The 20,518-nt window shown below is 40.0% G+C and overlaps 1 protein-coding gene across 4 annotated transcripts; it reads right to left on the reverse strand.

Annotated features, from left to right (window-relative positions):
- Positions 1 to 947: 947 nt before the first annotated feature.
- Positions 948 to 20,518, reverse strand: LOC125286368 (cGMP-dependent 3',5'-cyclic phosphodiesterase-like). Of its 4 annotated transcripts, none has more exons than XM_048231406.1 (29): positions 20,228 to 20,518; positions 16,396 to 16,485; positions 16,109 to 16,194; positions 15,839 to 15,948; positions 15,599 to 15,648; positions 15,417 to 15,476; positions 15,175 to 15,322; positions 15,025 to 15,077; positions 14,853 to 14,924; positions 13,523 to 13,564; positions 13,090 to 13,158; positions 12,816 to 12,946; positions 11,044 to 11,155; positions 10,736 to 10,775; positions 10,253 to 10,316; positions 9,970 to 10,051; positions 8,764 to 8,938; positions 8,540 to 8,652; positions 8,196 to 8,273; positions 7,861 to 7,983; positions 7,522 to 7,592; positions 4,880 to 5,002; positions 4,560 to 4,647; positions 4,389 to 4,436; positions 4,203 to 4,277; positions 3,649 to 3,748; positions 3,401 to 3,552; positions 2,646 to 2,752; positions 948 to 2,385 (listed from the first exon to the last, which is right to left on the reverse strand). In XM_048231406.1, exons 1-29 carry the CDS (start codon positions 20,327 to 20,329, stop codon positions 2,238 to 2,240), a joined length of 2,712 nt encoding a protein of 903 aa, XP_048087363.1. In that variant the 5' UTR covers positions 20,330 to 20,518; the 3' UTR covers positions 948 to 2,237. The 4 variants fall into 4 exon arrangements, 3 of the variants coding, with proteins under 3 accessions (XP_048087363.1, XP_048087371.1, XP_048087380.1); XM_048231414.1 differs by lacking the exon at positions 20,228 to 20,518 and adding an exon at positions 17,360 to 17,641; XM_048231423.1 differs by lacking the exon at positions 20,228 to 20,518 and having other exon boundaries at positions 15,839 to 15,946; positions 16,396 to 16,484.

Genomic DNA, 20,518 nt, shown 5'->3' on the forward strand with positions numbered 1-20,518 from the left:
TTCCAGCTGTTAGGCCTATGTTGTTTTGGCCATCTCCAATGGAGAAAAAATACTATATTAAATAACACAGAAAGTTTGAACTTTTGTCTTTACAAAGGGTTTGGCAACTTACCAAATAACCAAATGCCACAACCAATTACACGGGAACTCTATTGGCTGTTGCATCCTTCCCAATGCAAATTATCTACTGTAGGTCTGGTTACTTAGTCCTATTTTCAAATCTCTCGTACCTTGTCACAGGGGCGCCTGCAGGAATTGCTATGGTATTTAGCCCTATACAGGCTAAAGTTACCTTTAGTTTTGTTCTAGCGTAACGTGACGTCTGGCTTTAGTGCAGTCTAACGTTCTGACAAGCACACCAATTGCCTACCTTGTTCTTGCCCATCTAGAATAACTCCTTGCTTTGCTGCCTCCATCCTTTCTGTTTTCGTTGTTTAAACTTGTGATATCCATGATGAGTATTGAGTTAGTGAATTAGCTCAACATTGTGTGCTGATAACCATATATAGATAGCCGAGTAAAAGAAAACAACAAGTAGCCTTTTGCGTGTCTGCGTACGTATTCTCTCTCCTGTTCAAACAAAATGCGTGCACGTTAATTTTGATAACGTGTTCACTAACTTTACGTAATAGAAAATGGTAAATAGCCTAATGGCATGCAACTAAAGGGATACTGTGCATAGTTGGGAAGGTATGCAGGCCAATTTGGTGTGAATACACACACACACAAGGGAACATTTCTGTTGTTGAGTAGCTTGATGGTACGCACAGTGCGTATGGACGTACACCTGCAGGCGCGCCTGCCTTGTCACCACAACGAATGATGATGTATTGTAAAACATAGTCAGTGTGGCTTCTCAGATCGATTGCTACCTATGTCCAAACCAGAATATCTAGCCTACAAGACAAAACATGACATTTGGGAAATAACCACAAATGGACAAGTAAGACAGTTTGGATAGATCTTTATTGCCAGATCTTTTTCAGTGCTGTAAATAAAAATAGGCTACTGTATTTACTGTAATACATTTTTTCATAAGACTTGATGGTCTTTGACATCTTGCAATATCTTTTATGACCACTGAGGGATGGACCAAGTTGGTAGTGTAGACTGGGTAGTGTGTTTCCAGCATGACATGGACACAAACAAGACATTGCGCTGAGAATGTAGTAAACATCAGCATCAATGGACACTCACTGTACCCACTCAATTTCAAGCTATTTTGTTTGAGGTGACTGTAAAGGTATAGGCTAAAAGTAAGTGTTCATATGGTCACATTATATATGAATAAAGTGATATGCTAGCATGATAGCTCAAGAGGGATCATTTGTCAGCAATACCTTGAAGTATAAAGTAGTGTCAATGTGACACTGACCTCAGCTGTGAAAGTGGTTATTATTGTCCTAGATGTTACTGTTGACCTACATACAATAGGTCTGCATCAGCATTCTCAGGTTTGTTTTATCACCTGCCTTATAATGCATGACTTTAAGAAACATTTAGACACTAGTATCTTTGCATTACTCTGTATGTAACCCTACATTACTCTGTATGTAACCATAGTATTGTTTGATCCTCTTCTGTTGGGTTTCATGCCAACATGCAGCCACCAAGTAGATTTTTCCTCTAAAAAAAAGTGCAAGCATTTATCCCACAAACCATTTGGCCGTTCAGTTTTATATGAATAGAGTACATTGTTTATCACAGATAGGGAAAACATGTGAATGCCCTTTCTGTGACCACATCTTTCCCAACTCGGACTGAAATAACACTCTCGGAAACGTATTATCAATCATAGAATTCATCCTCTCTCAAATCCCAAAATATTATCAAAATAACTACAGAAAAAAGTACTGGTCCTTACATCAATTATAAGCATTTCAGCAGAGAAAAATTTACTATTTGCTGGTGTTGTTCAATACAAAGAAAAATAAATTACACAAACAGAAACTAAATTAAATACAGTAAAAACAGTAGAGATAAAATGCTTCCACTATATAGTTAAAATCAGGGTGTACATCACTGCATGCTTTACAATTGTGTTTCTGATCATAGTAATGCTTCATCAAGAAAATACTTCACACAGTTATATACGGACAATGCAGACAGGTAACTCCTCCTATTCCTATTGTCATGGCATCCACAATTCAGTTTGAAGGGCACAGAAGTCCATTGGTCACACAATAGTGAAAGATGTTGCCTTTCCTCCTTTGGGTCCATAGTCCAGCTGCTGGTGGCTAATACTCATCATCTAAAAACTCTAAGGAGTCATTGCTAGGCAACCCTTGCACTCTGTACTTCTGGGAGATGTGTATCCATCTGCTGTGGTTGGAAGATATAGAGTGGTGGAGCTCTGCCGACCCAGGAAAAAGATCCTTTAAGAGCCTTTTCAAAGGGATACAGAGACGATTACACAGACCATACAGTATGTTTTCTTTTCAGAGAAAGAATTCAAAATATCTGGAAACATGGAATTATAAGATAATCAGAATTTAATACTTCAAAACCTCAAAAGAGATACTTAATAGCTGGTCACTATCTAAGGCCATAACACAAGGTTTCTACATGGCAAAAAACATTCAAGATATCTTATTCAAATGGTTAATATTCACATTAAGAAGTTGGAGGAATATCCAGCTGCTTACTTGAATATAGGCATAACAATGTGTTCCATGAAGCCAATCTGCAAGTCTGGTATGTAGGCCTTCTGCCTGTCCATCATATCAATAGGTGTGTTTCCCATGGCTTTCTCCTACACCCACGCACAATAACACGCACACACACACACACACACACACACACACACACACACACACACACACACACAGGTTGTTACTGTATATGTTTTCCTGCCTCAGTTTAGGCTGAGGCCATGAAATCTCAGTGCTCAAATTTGCATACTGCTAGTGGTCTCCATAGTTTCCCAATTTGCTGCATGAAGTTGTCTCAAGGTGAATCAAAAGTCCATAAGATCAGATAATAAACTAAATCGGCCCATCCTGGTCAAGAACATGAGAAGTATGACAAAACATGCGACCACCTGGCATCACCTAGGCACCTGGAGTAAAGAGATCAACTGCGGTGTAGGTATGGGAATGGAGCTATCACAGACATGTAATTATCACCAAGACCAACATGACGCCACATCAGGTATTTGCTTTAAACGCTGAGCTTATTTACATTGAATGCCTAGGTGGTCATTTAAACAGTACATGGCTAGAGTTTGAAATGCTTGTTGTCGTTTAGACCTACCGCACTAAATCTGAAGCATGTTCATGGGCTTTGTTAGGTTCCTGAATATTTGTATATTTGTTGACATTTCCATCTTTGGAAACGTTGTTTCCATAGAAACAACATTAACATGCAGACCCATTGATGCCACAAAACAAGCGGCACATACTCGATCTCCCTGGGAGAAGAACTCTTTGTAGATGAGCTCAGCCACTCTCCGGGTGGTCTTCCAATCTTTGGTCTGGTCAGACAGATCACTTGCGCTCATTAGTAGACACAACAGTAGTTCATGGTGCTGGGGCTTGTTAGAGTCGTATCCGTCTGGGGGCATGACACAAATACAGTAGGTGATTAGGACACAACGGGACACAGAGAAGACGTGCAAGAAAGTATTGCTTGTAATGAGGGTGTCTTCACCTGTTGTCATTTTTTGTAGATCGCCTAAAATGCGCAGATGATGGGCGATGTCTGTGGCTAAGATGATGTCATGCATCAGATCAAGTATTCGATGATAATCCTAGCCATGAAGACAGGGTATAAAGGGGTTTAATGGAGGCCAGGCATTTTTGGTTTAATAGAGGTAAGACATTAACAGAGGCAAGACATTTTTTCTACATCAGATATGTAACTATGCAAGATTCAGAAACGGTACATTAAGCATTGTTCAAAATCCATACATCTGCCACCAAAGCACACACAATTGTGAAAGATCTACGTAGTAATTGTATTGCCAGAACTATAGTGCAAATGTTCTGACAGCTAGTCCTCTGGTGATAAAAGGTCTTTGATCTATGAATCCAGACCATGCAGTCTTCTCAACATCATTAAAAGAGTGCCCCTGGCTTAATAAATACCCAGTCTTAGCTAAAGAAATATTCAAATGGTGTCTTGCAAGGGTGATTAGAAGCCTAAGGGCAAAGTTGCAGCATACAGTGTGTGTAAAACAAGGACTTGCAGCTTTTTGCTTTTACCTTTCTGGAACAGTTGTCAAAAATGTTACAGCCCTCCGAGTTAAGGATGGATATAGCTTGGGCAAAATGGTGTCTCTGCGGAAGGTGGGAATTGGAAAAGTGATGAGGAATGAATTAAATAATTTCCATGAAAGCTATTTTTGACTATTCAAAAGCTGTGTAGTGTTGGATGGAATAGTTTGGCACCTCCAACACAGATCCATCTGAACTGTAGAGGTGAGCCAAGACTGACTTCTGTAGGAGACAAAAGGTGAATCACAGGATGAGAGGGACAGACATTAGCTGCTGTCTGCTCTTGTACGCTGGGTATTCACAGCTTCAACCCCACCCAGCCACACCAAAGTATACGTGACTCACCGATACGATCTGGAAGGAGTTATTAGTTCCACGGTGATCCAGGTCATGACACAGACACGAAACAAAAAGAGCAAACATCTCAATGTCCCTATGGAAAAGCAGTGAAATGGACAGCCACATAAAGGTGTCAATCAGTTTTTGTACTCAAAATTCTTGTACATTCTATGTATTCAGTTTGCTTTTTTTAAAATCTTTTTTCAAGACACACAAATGAAATCAAGTATCTCAACAGGAAACAGCACAGAAATAAACTACAATGTTTCAAACAGAAGGTAGAAAAGAATGGGGAGAGTGAGGGCGTGGCGGTAATTTGGTCTTACTCAAGATATTGTCCCATGTTCAAATTCTTACATAGGAGGTAACAGAAGTGGCTCACTGAGAAGGCATGCATCCAGTTGTGATAGGGAGGATCCCTGTACCCTCTCTTAACCATCAGGCAAAACCTACAACAGAGGTGCACATTAGCTTTCTCGACTGAGACCACATCGCTATGTATTTGGATCTGTTTGTGTGTATGCTTTGACTACCGGTCAAAGGTTTGGGGTCACTTAGAAATGTCCATTCCACTCCATTATATACAGAATACCAGCTGAGAACAGTTGCATTGTTTGGTAACACTTTATTTGAAGGTATCTACATAAGAGTGACATGACACTGCCATGACACATGAACCGTAACCCTAACTTGTCATGACAAAAAACGAATGACACTTAATGACATAAGCGTTATGTCATAAACGCTTATGACTTGTTTAATGTTTATGACACATTCATGACAGTGTCATGTCACTCCTACAGGGAAGCTACACCAGGCACGTAACTGAAGCTTTCCGTTCGCAACGCGTAAAATCCATTTTTAGAAGAATTGTCTATTTTTTTCAAACGTATGCGCCGCTATCACGTCTGGTGTAGCTACTTCCATTGATTACAGTGGAAGCTAATTGTTGCAGCAGACGCAACGCGAACGGAACGCTTCAGTTAAGCCCCTGGTGTAGCTTAGCCCTTATGTAAATACCTTCAAGTAAAGTATTTTTTTAAATTATTTTAAATGATTTTTTTAATCAGGGCAGCAATTTTCAGATTTCATGTGCTTACATAATAGCCTTTTAAAATGATATCAGCTTAGTAAACAGAATGTGCATTTAGATGAATTAGATGAATGGTTGCTGATAATGGGCAACGTAGATATTACTTTAAAGATCAGCCATTTCTTTCTACAACAGTCGAGAAGAGAACCCTTTTGCAGTTATGTAAGCACATAATGTAATCTGAAAACTGCTGCCCTGAATATATATATATATATATATATATATATATATATATATATATATATATATATATATATATATATATATGCTTGAACGTTTGTGAACACTCAGTCATGGTCAGTTGTTTGTTTTTAAAAAAAAAATCAAAATAACCTTTTTTAATGTACATCCAAACCCCAATTTGTAAAGCTGGCCTTCCAAATAATTAGTTATGTATTTTTTGTGAATATTAGTTCACAAAAAATTCAAAATATGACATTTGCAATAGTATGTGAACCCATGTAGTTAATTTCTTGTAGCACCTCCTTTTCTAACCACTACTTCAACCAAACATCTTCTGTACCCATTAACCAGTGTCTCACATCTGGTTCTGCAGATTTTTGCCTACTCCTACTTGCAGAACTCAGCAAGGAGGAGTAGGAGGGTCAACTGGCATGTACTGCCCACTTCAGATCTAGCCAAAACATTTCTATTGAATTGAGGCCTGGACTTTGACTAGGCCAATCCAGAATTTGAATTCTCTTTATCTTAAGCCATTCTGTGGTAATTTTGCCTGAATGCTTATAGGGTCATTGTCCTGTTGTAACATCTATTTCCTCCCTAGCTTCATCTCCCTGACTGACATGAGATTCTGATCAAGAATGTGTTGATAGACCTGAGAATTCCACATCATCCAGGTTTCCAGTCATCATCCAGTCATAGGAAGCCCCACACCTCCACATTTCCACCACCATGCTTCACTGCTGAGAGGAGGTCTTTTCTTGGTATACAGTGTTGGCTTTCCTCCAAGCATGACGATTTGGATTGTGACCAGATAATTCTATTTTGGACTCTCCTGTCCAGAGAATGGACTTCCAGAAGGCCTCTGAAAGTTGAATCGGGCAGTTTTGTTCTTTGTTATGAGCAGATGCTTCCATCTAGCAACCCTCCCATGAACGTTGTGTCAGTTTTGTCTGATTGTAGACGCATGTAGATTTATTCCAGATCATGCCATCGAGGTCTGTAACTTTCTAGAGGTGATGTGTGGGTCGGCTTTTACCCAATTTATTATCTTTCTGGTGCATCTTGTCATACTTTTGATGGGCATCAACTTCTAGGTGATGTTGAATGCCCTCCATTTGCAAATAATTTGTCTTATAGTGGATACATGGAGCTGCAATCTTTTAGAGAGGGTCTTGTAGCTTTCACCAGACTGATGGGCTGTCACTACTCTCTTCCTTATGTCCTCAGATATCTCCTTTCCTCTTGGCATTGATGATCCCTGTGGGTATGCCTTGGTACTGCAATGCTTTGCTGGATTTCCTCTCTCTTTTAATCATGGCTGCTCAAACCCTTTCCAACGGAAGTCTGTTTGATTAGGATGCTTAATTGATTATTTCAGCACCCAAATATGTTTTACATTAATCAATTATCTACTTGACATTACCAATGCAGCAGGGGGTCCACTTACTTTGGTACATACATTAATTCCATGTTTCATGATTTTTTGACTTCTCACGCAATTCCCTCTAAACCAGTCCATGCATTTGATAAATATACACACCTGACAGTTTATATTTAAAAAACTTGTGAATAAATAAGAAAATCATGATAAAACAACAGAAAAAACTCCAAACTGTTTAAGGCGTTCACATGCTTTCAAGCAGCACTGTATGTTAATATGAGCATGAATGATTTTACTGTCTCTGAACTTACCGTGCCAGTGAGTTCTTTTCTATTTTGTAAGTGTTGATGAACCCCATGTCTTCAAACATGCTGATAACTGCCTAAATGTGGGTATGGTAGGATGGAAAAGAGATACTTAGCTGCTGCTTAGCAATCCTTTTTAGTTTTACAATTTTGATTCATACATAAAGCATACACACTGAAACACAACACACACATACAGGCACACACATACAGGCACACAGATACAGGCACACAGATACAGGCACACACACACACACACACACACACACACACACACACACACACACACACACACACACACACACACACACACACACACACACACACAGATACACACACACACACCGTAGCTGTGTTGTCATCACTGAGTGAGCGAGGGATGTAGCTAAATTCAGCAAAAGAGGGGTGGATCTTTTGGATCGGCAGGATGCCACTGGAAAGTAGTCCTTCCACCTCCTCATCAGTCAACTGCAGAGATGTAGAGATTTAGAAACACTACTTGTTACATGGTAAACACATAACCTTGAACATATGTCAGATTAACAGTTAAATTCACCTGCTACTCAATAGAAAGTCATTATTTTGTGCGTGAAATCTACCAGCCACTTTCCTGTTATGTAAGCATTTATTTAGTATCTGGTGCTAATTTCCAATTATGCACCCACAGCATGTTTCCATACCTTCATATGGTATCTCATCATTTCATTGGACAAAGTGCTTCTGAACTGAGCTTCAAGCACTTTCTGGTACAAGAGAGACTGGAGAGGGAAAAATAATCAGGACTCATCAATACTTCACACCACCACCCCCTCCACAGATGGCCCTTACATTAATGATAACAAAAGTAACAGTAACAGACCACAGAGGAATAGATGGGTTTGGTAGTGACATAAAAAAGCAAACCTCCCCTTTGGAACCATTTAACATCTGCAGTACCTAAAACACACTGTTGGCTCTTTCCTATGAAATGCCACACTCTCTCTCCTAAGGGTATGTGGTAAGACTAAGTGTTGTAGATTCTCACATGAGCAATACTGATGCCACAGTATATTGAGAAGGTCATTGCCAAGTCCTCATCAAAGCGGTTGAACCACGGTCCATTAATTTTGTTCACTAGCTCAGCAACACCAACAATATCTGATAAAAAAGTATGAATAATTGAAGTTGAAATTGAGGGCAAACTCAGCAAAATAAAAAAGTAAGAACAAGAGAGAGAGTGAGTGATAGAGAGAGAGGGAGACCATTTACCTCCATTGACGTCTTTAATAGGGAAGCAGAGAATATTCTGTGTGTGAAAACCTGTTCTCTCGTCCATGGCACAGTAGAAGAGCGGGTGGGAGTATGCATCCTTGATGTTGAGGATCTCTCCTGTTGTTGCCACATGACCAGCGATTCCCTGATTAGCTGGAATGTGCAACTCAGTCTAAAAGATAGGCCAAAAATGCAACGCACCACAGAAGAACACTGATTAGATTTGGAGAGACTTTCTAAAAGAAGTGGCTACTTGACCTTTTGGTGTCAGATTGCCAACTGCTGTCAGGGTAACACTTTCTGACAATGTGCTGATGAAATACTGTATCATATTTGGCATTACAATACTAGTTTGCAGAGATAAGTAGGTGGGTTTACATAGACAGTTTTTTTGTCACTCCGATTAAACTATTCCTATTGAAAAATGTGTCTGTTTTTGCATAGGGTACGTTCTATTCCGATCAGGTGCTCTCAAGCGATTTAGAATAGCCGTTGTTGCCTACTTTTCATTGAAAAGATACAGCAGGCAATCCGACAGACCGTATACATGGCTGTTCAATCGGAATAGGAACAGAATACACCACCTCTTTCATTCCGATTAAAATTCTGATCGGATTGTCAGTTTTATTATATGTGTCATTTCTATTCCGATTGAGCCGTTATTCCGATTCTAATCGGAATAAAAGTGTCCATAAACCCACCTAGTGATGACCTATCTTGTTAGGCGTACAACTCAAAATCCCTGCATAGTCAATTGAGATTGTACGTTGTGCCCTTGCATGGGCCACTTTATCTGCACTACTTCAGTCCATCCCGATGTATGTGTACCAGCTATGGCTGGGGGTTGTCCTGCGATGAACCGCTGTCCCACTCAGGGGGGAGTCTGTGTGACTCTTGTCTGCTTAGCACCTCAGAAACTGGGTAGAAGCACCGGCCCTATTAGCTGCCATGACAAGAGAAGGATAAGCTATTCCAAATGGGAGGGGCAGTGGCAGTGGCAATGCACTGATGCTTAGAGGAGATGGACGCTGATGCCCAGGCTACAGCAGACAGACACACAACTGAAGCAGAACGTTTGAATGAATAGTGCAACTGTTAGCTTTCATATGTGCTCATTTAATTACTAACCGCTTTAACCCTCTCTACTTGTGCTCTGCATACACTCTGCATCAGCTGTGCTTTCACTGTAGGCCTGACACGCACCTCATTTTCCCCCACCATCCCTCCATCAAACACCTTCGCCACCAGCTCCTCGTTGGCTTTGTCCAGCAGGAACACGGAACATCTGAGGGCAGGAGCACAATGGGAATATTTCAGATTTCAGATTTTGGGATCATTCAGCACCACTTTGTCAGCATCAATTTAATTTAATTGAACATTTGAGAAAGATAATGTTTCATTAGATGATAATAGATTAAACTGATGCATGAGATGTGTGCACGTGATGTGACTGCATGTGATGCGTGTTTACGTATAACTCTCTCACCTCTCTGCGTTGCTGAGGCTCCGGGCTTCGGCAATGATCTCTTTCAGCAGTGTATTGACATCATCTGCACAAACAGACGAAAGAGGCCCTGTTAGTTTGAACAGTCTACACGTCTGGTGTTAGTTTGCAGTCTACACCTGTTTGTCCTGTGGCATCAGGTATTCATACATGTGTGCTTGTGAGAGACAAAGAGTAATAAGCACAATGTTCACCAGTGCTCTACATAGCCTTTTATTAACTCCAGGTAAATTCACTTCTCGAGTAAATGACACCCACACTGTTATGTTGTCATATAAAAACATAATGCCATGTGTTAATTATAAGCTTAATTGAAACACCATACACCATCTACAATATCCTCACAGGTCAACTGAATTGTTTAATCTATGACAGTTGCACCTTATCACTGGGCTAAGCTCAAATATTTGAATGTGTGTGTGTGTGTGTGTGAGGTAGGGAGGGAGGGAGACAGAGTGTATTTACCTAAATGAGTGAACAGGTTTTTTGCCACCTGCAACAATGCCTGCAAAACATGACAGTAAAGAGGATCACAATACAATAATCTACGATAAAGAATACAATACAATAATCTAAATAAGAATCAAATAGTTATAACAAATACAGTAAGGTATGGAGTATGGTGGTACAGTACATTAATGATTAAAATATTAAATGTAAAAACATTGTAATGTATGAAACCATAGTTTGCTTTTATTTCAACAGTTGATTAGGTAAAGCTATCCTGAGGTTCCAAATGTGCTGAGACTATGCCTGTGTTGGAGATATATTACCTGACACTGTTTCTGCAGTTTGCGCTCCCTTTGAAGGGCCAGAGAGCTGCTTAGCACTGGGGCGGTATGCCGGACACAGTGCTGAATGATGTGTTCATCTGCCTCTGTGTATCTGATTAAACCCAACCCATACGTACATGTTTTAATAGGCAACCATATACAGTATATGTTGTCATACACATGTAATGTACACACAGAAACATCCACAGACCATATACAGTATATAGATTCAGATACACATAAACACACAGACATAAACAAAAGGGTCATTCCACGTCAGTTCAACCAGGGCCCACGCACTTAGGTCTCAAAAAATTCTGAAAAAATTACCAGGTGTACCTATGTTACCCAGGAGACATACTGTAAAATTACTCTTATGTAAGATCAATACTTTCCAAGATACAGCCAGTTTTACAGGGGGAGGGGGTGTCGATTTTGTTCGGGCTCTTTTTTTTGTCAAAATTCACAAGCCCACAGCGCAAGAACTAAACCATGTAGGAGGCTCAAATTTTGCATGCTGGTACATAAAATAGAATAGTATGTAGCAAAATCGTCACGTTTGGTCTGGATAATCCTGCATGGTCATAGCTGTCCCCTCAAAGTTGATACAAATTTTATTGGAGTTTTGGCTAGGCTCTGTTTAAGCCTTCAGAAGACATATTTGTACTCAACATAGGCTCTTGATTTATTTTCCTTACTGAGATAAGTAGAAACACTCTCACAAAAAGCAATGAACAGAAAATAAATCCCTTCAGGGTCTGGACAGCAGACCTCACAAGTCTGAAAAATCATTTTTGGTTATCATTTTCAGAGCACCCAAAGACCTTGTGGGAATATACAAAGATTTTTTTAAATATGTTTTTCCTTATTCTCCATGATCCCTTCTTTTTTGAAAACACCAATTGTACTTTGTCTTATGCAAATCTTTCTTTTTATTTTCCACCCTGAACATGGGCAAAATGCCCCATTGACATCAATATGTTTTATATAGAGTCACCACACTGTTACCTGTGGTTGTATAGAGTAACCTGTGGTAGCTCTATACAAAACATATTGATGTCAATGGTGCATTTTGCCCATGTTCAGGGTGGAAAGTGAAAAAGAAAGATTTGCATAAGACAAGTCAAATTGGTGTTTTTAAAAAGAAAAGATCATGGAGAATAAAGAAAAAAATATTTAAAAAATCTTTGTATATTCCCACAAGGTGTTTAGGAGCTCTGAAAATGACAACCAAAATGATTTTTTAGACTTCTAAGGTCTGCTGTTCAGACCCTGAAGGAATTTATTTTCTGTTCATTGTTTTTTGTGAGAGTGTTTCTACTTATCTCAGTAAGGAAAATAAATCAAGAGCCTATGTTGAGTACAAATATGTCTTCTGAAGGCTTAAACAGAGCCCAGCCAAAATTTTGTATCAACTTTGAGGGACAGCTATGACCATGCAGGATTATCCAGACCAAACGTGACGATTTTGCTACATACTATTCCTATTTATGTACCAGCATGCAAAATTTGAGCCTCCTACATGGTTTAGTTCTTGCGCTGTGGGCTTGTGAACTTTGACAAAAAAAAGAGCCCGAACAAAATCGACACCCCCTCCCCCTGTAAAACTGGCTGTATCTTGGAAAGTATTGATCTTACATAAGAGTAATTTTACAGTGTGTCTCCTGGGTAACATAGGTACACCTGGTAATTTTTTCAGAATTTTTTGAGACCTAAGTGCGTGGGCCGTGGTTGAATTGACGTGGAATGACCCAAAAGCCGATTGGTCCTACCTGCTGGCACCTTCCTTGTTGAAGGAACAGAGCAGGGCGGCCACCTTCCCTGTGTCTCTGCACTCGACCGGGACACACAGCATGGTCTCCACCTGAAGAGCCAGCTTACCGCTCAGCTGCTGCAGGTCCTCCTGCCACAGCGTCAAAGGCAACAAGAGGCTCCATTATGATTGGTGGCCCTCGAGACCAATTCAATTGTTCTGATGCTATATACGGTGTCAATACAATAGAATTGAATTGAAATGTGATGCAAAAGGATGTATAAGTTACTCACAGTGGTGAGATCTTGTTGAGTGAGATACTTTTTCTCTTTCACTGCCTTCCCCAGATGTCCTGTGACCAGCTATAAATTACACATTATGAAGTGGTTATCATTAACCACTAACCAGTATGAGTTTTATTCCTTAAGGTAAAACACTAGGCACTCGTGTAGGCCTTGCAGCCTCAATTTGTACGACTGATGATAATATGACTTTGAATGTAAAAAAGCTATCTCAGTAGGCCAATAGAGGGCGCACATGTTTCAGTGTAGCACAAGCTAGTTCACCTTGCCTCAGTTGAAGGCTACAGAGGTTGTGAGTGTGTTCTGCTCTGAAGACAATCCAATACACTGACATAATCCAAATTAAACTGGTGGATGAGGAATATTTGTCCAACATCAATCATGATATATGAGAGAATAGGGGAGAATAAATTGCATAACTCACGGGAAGGCTGATCTCCTCCTGTAAAACATTATCACCAATCACCTGTGAACACATTTGCAGATGTCTTGTCAATAGGGTTGCATTCCGGGAAAATTCCGGGAATTTTCAAAGTTGGAAACTTTCCATGGGAATTAACGGGAATATACAGAAACTAACAGGAATAAACGGGAATTAATGGGAATAAATTGGGAATTTTTTATATGGCAAGTTAGTCAATAACAGGGAACTTAAATGTAGTGGACAAAACCCCATCTTGCAGAATAATATTAGTTAAAACAACCTGATTTAATGCAATTTCAGTCAAATTTCTACCCTGCACATACGTCAATCCCATGCACACAGCAATCAGCATAGGCTACAGAAAGGAAACCTATGGTGCATTCATGTGCATGGGGAAAATAAATTCCGGGGGGAAATAAATTCCCAGTGAAAATGTCATCTCATGTGGGAATAACTGGTGTGAAACTGGGGGAAGTTTGCAAACAGAGTTGCCCAGTTATGGGCTTGTCGTCACTTTTGTCCTCATTCAAATGGGTGTACGTCATTTTGCATAAACTGTAATGGGACAATTAATCTGTCTGATTAAGCTTGACAATTTATATATAATTTACATAATCTATGTTATGTATCTAAGGTTTGGTTGGGGTGGTATGTTGTGTCATTATATTTTTATTTGTTTTACCATTTTCTGAGATTCTAACTGAACAAAATGATTGTCAGTCAATGTTCCAACCAATTTGATTTTGTTGTTGAGTGGCGTGGTGTCTCTTGGGCAGTTTAGTGGTTTCAGTGTTGCTATCTTAGCACGCCAGTAAACCATAGGCAGAGAATGGCATTCCTGCTAGCATGGTAGCTAGCATTGTATGCTAAGCTAAGCGAAAATACGAACAAACAAATCATATTGCTTATTACGAAACAAAATGTTAATGTCTGTATATGAAACAGTAGGATTTACCAAAAATTCCCAGTTAATTCCCGTAAATTCCGATAATTTCCTTTAATTCCATGAAAGTTTCCAATTTGGAATATTTCCAAAATTTCCCATCTTAACTTCCCATGGAAATTTTCCGCCCATTTGCAACCCTACTAGTCAATGGTGTTCACAGCAATCATTTATTAACCAACAGGACTGTGTTGAATTTATTGGGGTAAAGTAGTTCTTGAGTCATTTCACAGGTCTTGAGTAATTTTATGTTAAAACAGGGAGAAAGAACAAATCATCATACTGTCAGTGGGTAATGGAGTATGTCTATACTTAAAGTCATTTTCCACCAAGATCTCCATATATAAAGAATCATGATGTATTTGTGCATGAACTGGTATTTGTTACCTGGCAAAGCAGCTGGTGACTGTCTTCTGAAACCAGTAGAAAGCAGTACACAGACTTGATCTCTTTTTCCAGCTGTTAAAGCAATCAGAGCAAGTAAACCGGTTGTGTCTCTCAGTCATTCTGTCAGACTCACCATTACAATAACATTAATGATGACAATATAATCACTCACATATTGAATGATTTTTTGCTGGACAGTCACAGCATTCAAATCGTACAGACTTCCTATGAAAACAGGTCCATTAACAACAAGTCTTCCGTATATAAACACGAATGATATGTTTTCATCCCTGTAACAACCACATTCAATTTCAACCCATACCACAAAGCTGTAGGACTTTTTGATCCAGGTCTCTGTTTCCTGCATTATCCAGTGGTGCTGGTAAATGATTCTGGGATGTATTGATTAATGGGCTCATAAATGACTTCTTGGCCTTCAGAGTGAGCACTCTTTTACAGGCTACGGTGATCTGAAAGGAGACAGCACGGCACGAAGGGACATTATTACTGCCTGTCGTTTCCTATTAACAGAAGAACTGATAAATATTTGACCTTTTGGCTTACATGCTTCTCCAGCAAGTCTAAATGCTTGTCCTTCTCATCACTGGTCTCTCCACAACTAATCTGCAAATACAGTGAAACACAGCATACAATTACTCCAATAAACATCAGCTTGCTGTATGATCATTTTTATCAGTTTCTGAATTTGCTTACAAAATCAGATAGGTAATTGTAAGGACCCTCACCAAAAGCACAGCAATAGCTTCTCCTTGATCTATAAGAGGTGTAATGACAACTACAGTACAGAGGGAGTACAGATATGAATTATATTACAGATTTGAACAATTTATTGTAGGCTACATACTGCACACATACATACTGTACTACATACTGACGACGTGCACACGCTCACACACACACACACACACACTTGCACAAACAACACCCCATGAAGACACATCCCCAGCACATACAGACAAACAAACCTTTCTGTTGTCCTGGCAGTGGCTTAGCCAGGCTTGGTCTCTGGTCCTCATGCAGCTCTGCTGGAGGTATGCCATCGCATATTACCCTCCTCTGCTGAGCAACAGCTTCTCTGGGAGCAGGGAGTGCAGATACACTACTCTTATTTGTGCCGTCTCAAAAGTTAACCAGTTTTACTCTGCTCATGTTTTCGTAATCATCGTATTGCATAATTACTAGCATTATTAACAGCAGATGTAGCTAAGCTACATCACTGGAGTTACAGCTCTTACTGAATGCTCCCCTCATTCTGCAGGTTATGTTGAGGGTCTTCACAGTTCAGGATGTCACCTTCCAGGAGATATGTATAAACACTGACCTTCAAGACAGAAAAAAAAAGCAATGCAGTATCCAAAAGCTGTTGAAAATAAGCTTGTATGAATTTTCTTTCCTGAAATTGCTACTTGCAAGCATCTCAGTTGCTTGCTTTCAAGAATAGTGTGTGTAGAAGTAATGTTGTGTGTGTGAGTAAAGCATCTGAAGTTCTGTGGGGTGCTGAGGTGGAAAGGGAGTAGCTTACTGGTCCAGATAGAACAGCACTGAGGGCAGCCTGAGCAGCTACTCTCAAAGATGGACAGTCCGTCACTGAGGCTAGTGACAGTAGAGAATCCTGTCAAGGCAATGACAGAGACATTTTAATGTGATGGCATTATTAAGCTTTTCCATTTGATCACTAGCTACACGGCAGTTAATGCTGATAGTGAAAAAAAAAAGGCTTAACTGAAGATTCCTGACCCTTAGGATACTAAAAATAACTGCATTTTTGTTCAGTCTAGTTTTTGAAGAATTCCATATGCAGGGAATGCAGTACTTTGAAAATGAAAACCTTGTATTGCTTTACATTGTACTGCACTTCAGAAAAAAGAAAACCATTTATTTTTTGTAAGGTGCTATCCTTAAAGTATTAAGGCATGCATACTGTTAAGAAACGGAACAGCACATTTGCTTACTTGCAAAAGGGCCATGTGGTGAAATAAGAGTTAGCCCGCTGTTTCTTTGTCAAACATGAACATATAGCCTATGTTAGATATTTGTTGATTCCAGGATGGATAAAGTTTTGGTAACTTCATCACTTTCAGCAGGTAGGCTAATATGTTATGCTACACTAATGTAAGATGTCCCATTAGAATTTCTGCTTTATATCTGTCTGCACATTTTAACGTTGCAGGGAGTTTGTTTAACATAAGTTAGGTAGAAGCTAGCGCTTACAAAAACAACGGCGGCTTTTCAAGTGTTAAAACTGATCGTTTTTCTTAAAAATGCAACATTTTGGACATGAAACGTACGGCAGTACTTAAAGGGAAAACTGCTGTAAAACTGTTCCATAACTGCAGTTATTTTGGGTAGAAGCTAACGTTAAAGTTAAGCCTAACATTTCAGGTAACATTAGCCAGAATAGCTAACATTAGTGGTTAACATTAGGCTTCGTAGCCTATTTCGGCCACACAGTCATCAAAATGCAGTTGTTTGTGTAACGTTATCACCTGGTAGACATGTAGGCCTGTCATTACTTGCTGTAGCCTATGCGGTTTTCGGACGTGGTTGGCAGACGTAATGTAGCCTAGTGAATTTCCATTCCTTTGTAGGCCTAAGTGATAGCCTCTTTTCAGGCCACATGTTGCATGGCAACACCTTGACTAGACATCCTGTGATTTGCTTTCCAGTTTCCATTCTAGTCAGAGGAAGATAGGCCTATTCACTTCCAGTCTTCCACTTGCTATTAGCCTACTGTAGGTCACTCCAGAACTGCAATGCAAATTTGCAAACTATGTGCAGAAATTTATGCAATTTAATGCTCCATAAAAAATGTGAAAATTAACCCCATTTCAGTTTCTGTTCACATGAATATCAAAACATGTCAACTCCCCTTTGGTGTTGAACAAAGAGATCACATGACCTCTTGTGAAAACTTTTTGAAGACTTTACTGAAGTCAGATAAATTGGGCCTTAAGTTATAGACGAGAAAAGGTTTAAGGCGTAGGCTATGAGATTCACTCTAAAAGATTAACTCTGCAGGTTCAAATTGTTTATATAAATGTAAATCATTAATGTAAATCAGATTTCTCGGCCAAGTATACTTGCGTATACAAGGAATTTGGTCTCTGCATTTATCCCACCCGTGAATTAGTGAACACACAGTAAGGTGAAACACACACTAACCCGGAGCAGTGAGCTGCCTTGCTACAGCGGCACTCGGGGAGCAATGAGGGGTTAGGTGCCTTGCTCAAGGGCACTTCAGCCGTTCCTACTGGTCGGGGATTGAACCGGCAACCCTCCGGTTACAAGCCCGAAGCCCTAACCAGTTAACCTGACTCTCGCCAGATGAATTTAGTTCCGCCTAGCTCCACTCATCCATCTGGGATTGCTCCATTGGAGAGGTGTTTCAGAAGGCTGGGCCTTATCAAAAATCCTTGCATATGATTGGATAAGCCACTTGTCCGTCATCTTTATTGTTTCCACCAACAAAAGCCTCTTTTAACAAAAAAATATTGAGTAGATTGGACAACACGGGTGAAATAGCAGCATCAATGTTGACGCTTGCTTCCTCGATGCGAGCCGCCATTGTTGTCTGAATCAAAACAGTTTCAGTCGCTTCTCTGCAACATCACATCAATGAAACTCCCGCCCTGCGTCCTGATTGGCTCTAGCATAAAATCTGGTGCCGAAATCACTCCCAACGGAAGCGATCCTAGATGGATGTGAGTGGAACTAGGTGGAACGAAATTCATCTGGCGAGAGTCAGGTTACTAACCAGTAGGCAATGTTATGGTTATGTTTATGATAAAACGCATGCTTAATGGAAAGAAACTAGGCCTGATGCAGTGTTCTGATGAGGTTGACAAGATTAGAGGCCATTAATAGCTACGTGATTTTATTACTAGCGTGAATGGGCACATAAAATCTTTTTGCGATAACAGCTTTTGACTTGGCTTTATATATGACTAATATTGGTGATTGCAAAGCAAACTTAAACCACTGGTATGAGCACAGACATTACACCCGTAAAACACACACACACACAAACAGTCACACCACATCTTGCAGTGCAGTAAATTGATATGCTGAAAGGCATTGCTGGCGTTAGGTGAATTTGACACCAAATGATGCCTTTAGACAAGCAGCAGCCCTGAAACATTCTACCAATCTTTGGTTGGAATATGGGACTTTCCTATCTTTTTCTGAAAGTGTAATCTTTTGAGTACCTTTATGGTATTTACCGTAATACACAATAACAATCCAATATTAACTGCTTTTGGGCTGGACTGCTGTAGCGTTCTGTTTTCATGCATCCATGCTTTGTTGTATTTGAATGAAGTTCTACAATAATACTTTGAAACACATAAAATAAAAATTAAACTTGATTATGCTAATGGTTCTCTCTCGCTCTCTCTCTCTCTCTCACACACACACATGCATGCATATTTATCTACAGACAGACTTTGTCCAACACTGAACAAAGATTAAAGAGTCCATTAATTCATCAAGGGCTTTAGGGTGAAAAACTATTATATTGCCCTGGAGTGTGGCGTGTCTGCACTGATGTACTCCAGAGACAGTTGTCGAACTGTGAGACAGATTTGAAAAGAACATGTGATGAATTCCAGAGGGACTGTGACGACAAACTACGACGAAGGTCTGAGGAATGCCCATGCTATTCTTCCCTCTGCAAGTCCATTAAGGTTCACAGAGTCAGTAGCAATACGCTTATAGCACTCAGTTACCAGGGAACCGACAAAGTGTTTGTAAATATAGCGTGACTGTTTTAAAAGCTGAAAAAGCAGCAGACAGATTGATTAGGTGAGAGCTGACATTTAAAGGCTCAGACAAAGTAAAAATATAACCAAATGGGCACACACAGGGTCCAGAGCTACTTCATGGCCAAATGCCCTATCTCATGATGTTAGCAAAAGTGAAAATTAATTTGAGAATCCCCTCCAACACTTAACAGGTTCTTCCTTGGGCCATACTACACATGTCCACCAAATTCCATGAAAATCAGAGCAGTAGTTTATCCTGCTGACAACAGATAAACAAACCTAACAACGTAGCCACGTTGGCGGAGGTAACTATTGATAATTTAATACTGTTGCCAAGTAAAAGAACCCTAACTAAACCCTAACGGCTTGTGAGGCTCCAGTGAATAAACAGTCCGACGGCAAGAACGGTCCTCACATAAACAAACTGGACCAAAATGAAGGATAGAAGCGCACACAAATGCCCAGAACTGGATCAGTGTGTCTTTTAGGGAAACCCCACACAGAGGAACTAAAGTTGCAGAATAAATGTGTTTTTAAATTCCCTAAAAGACTAGTTAACCAAGCTCATGTAACAATTATGTAGGTGGTTTTTACCTGCAAGTCGACAGGTGAGGCTGTTCTGTTCTCCACTCGAGGAATGAACTGTCGTCCGCCAAGAAAGCGAAAGAGCTCAACAAGCACTTGCACCAACACCATTTCAACTCCTCTCTTCACACTGGATCACAGAGATTTTCACTCTGTCTCACTCAATATTCCAGGTCCTACCTTTTTGTCTCTGCTCTCTGATCCTCTTTGTATGTGTGTGTGTGTGTGTCACTGCCTTGTGACAGGCAGAGAATGTGGAGTCCCTTTGTAAACAAGGCAGCTGGTCTCGTCACCACTCCT

Source organism: Alosa alosa, chromosome 2 (genome assembly GCF_017589495.1).
Source record: "Alosa alosa isolate M-15738 ecotype Scorff River chromosome 2, AALO_Geno_1.1, whole genome shotgun sequence".
Classification (NCBI taxonomy): domain Eukaryota; kingdom Metazoa; phylum Chordata; class Actinopteri; order Clupeiformes; family Clupeidae; genus Alosa; species Alosa alosa.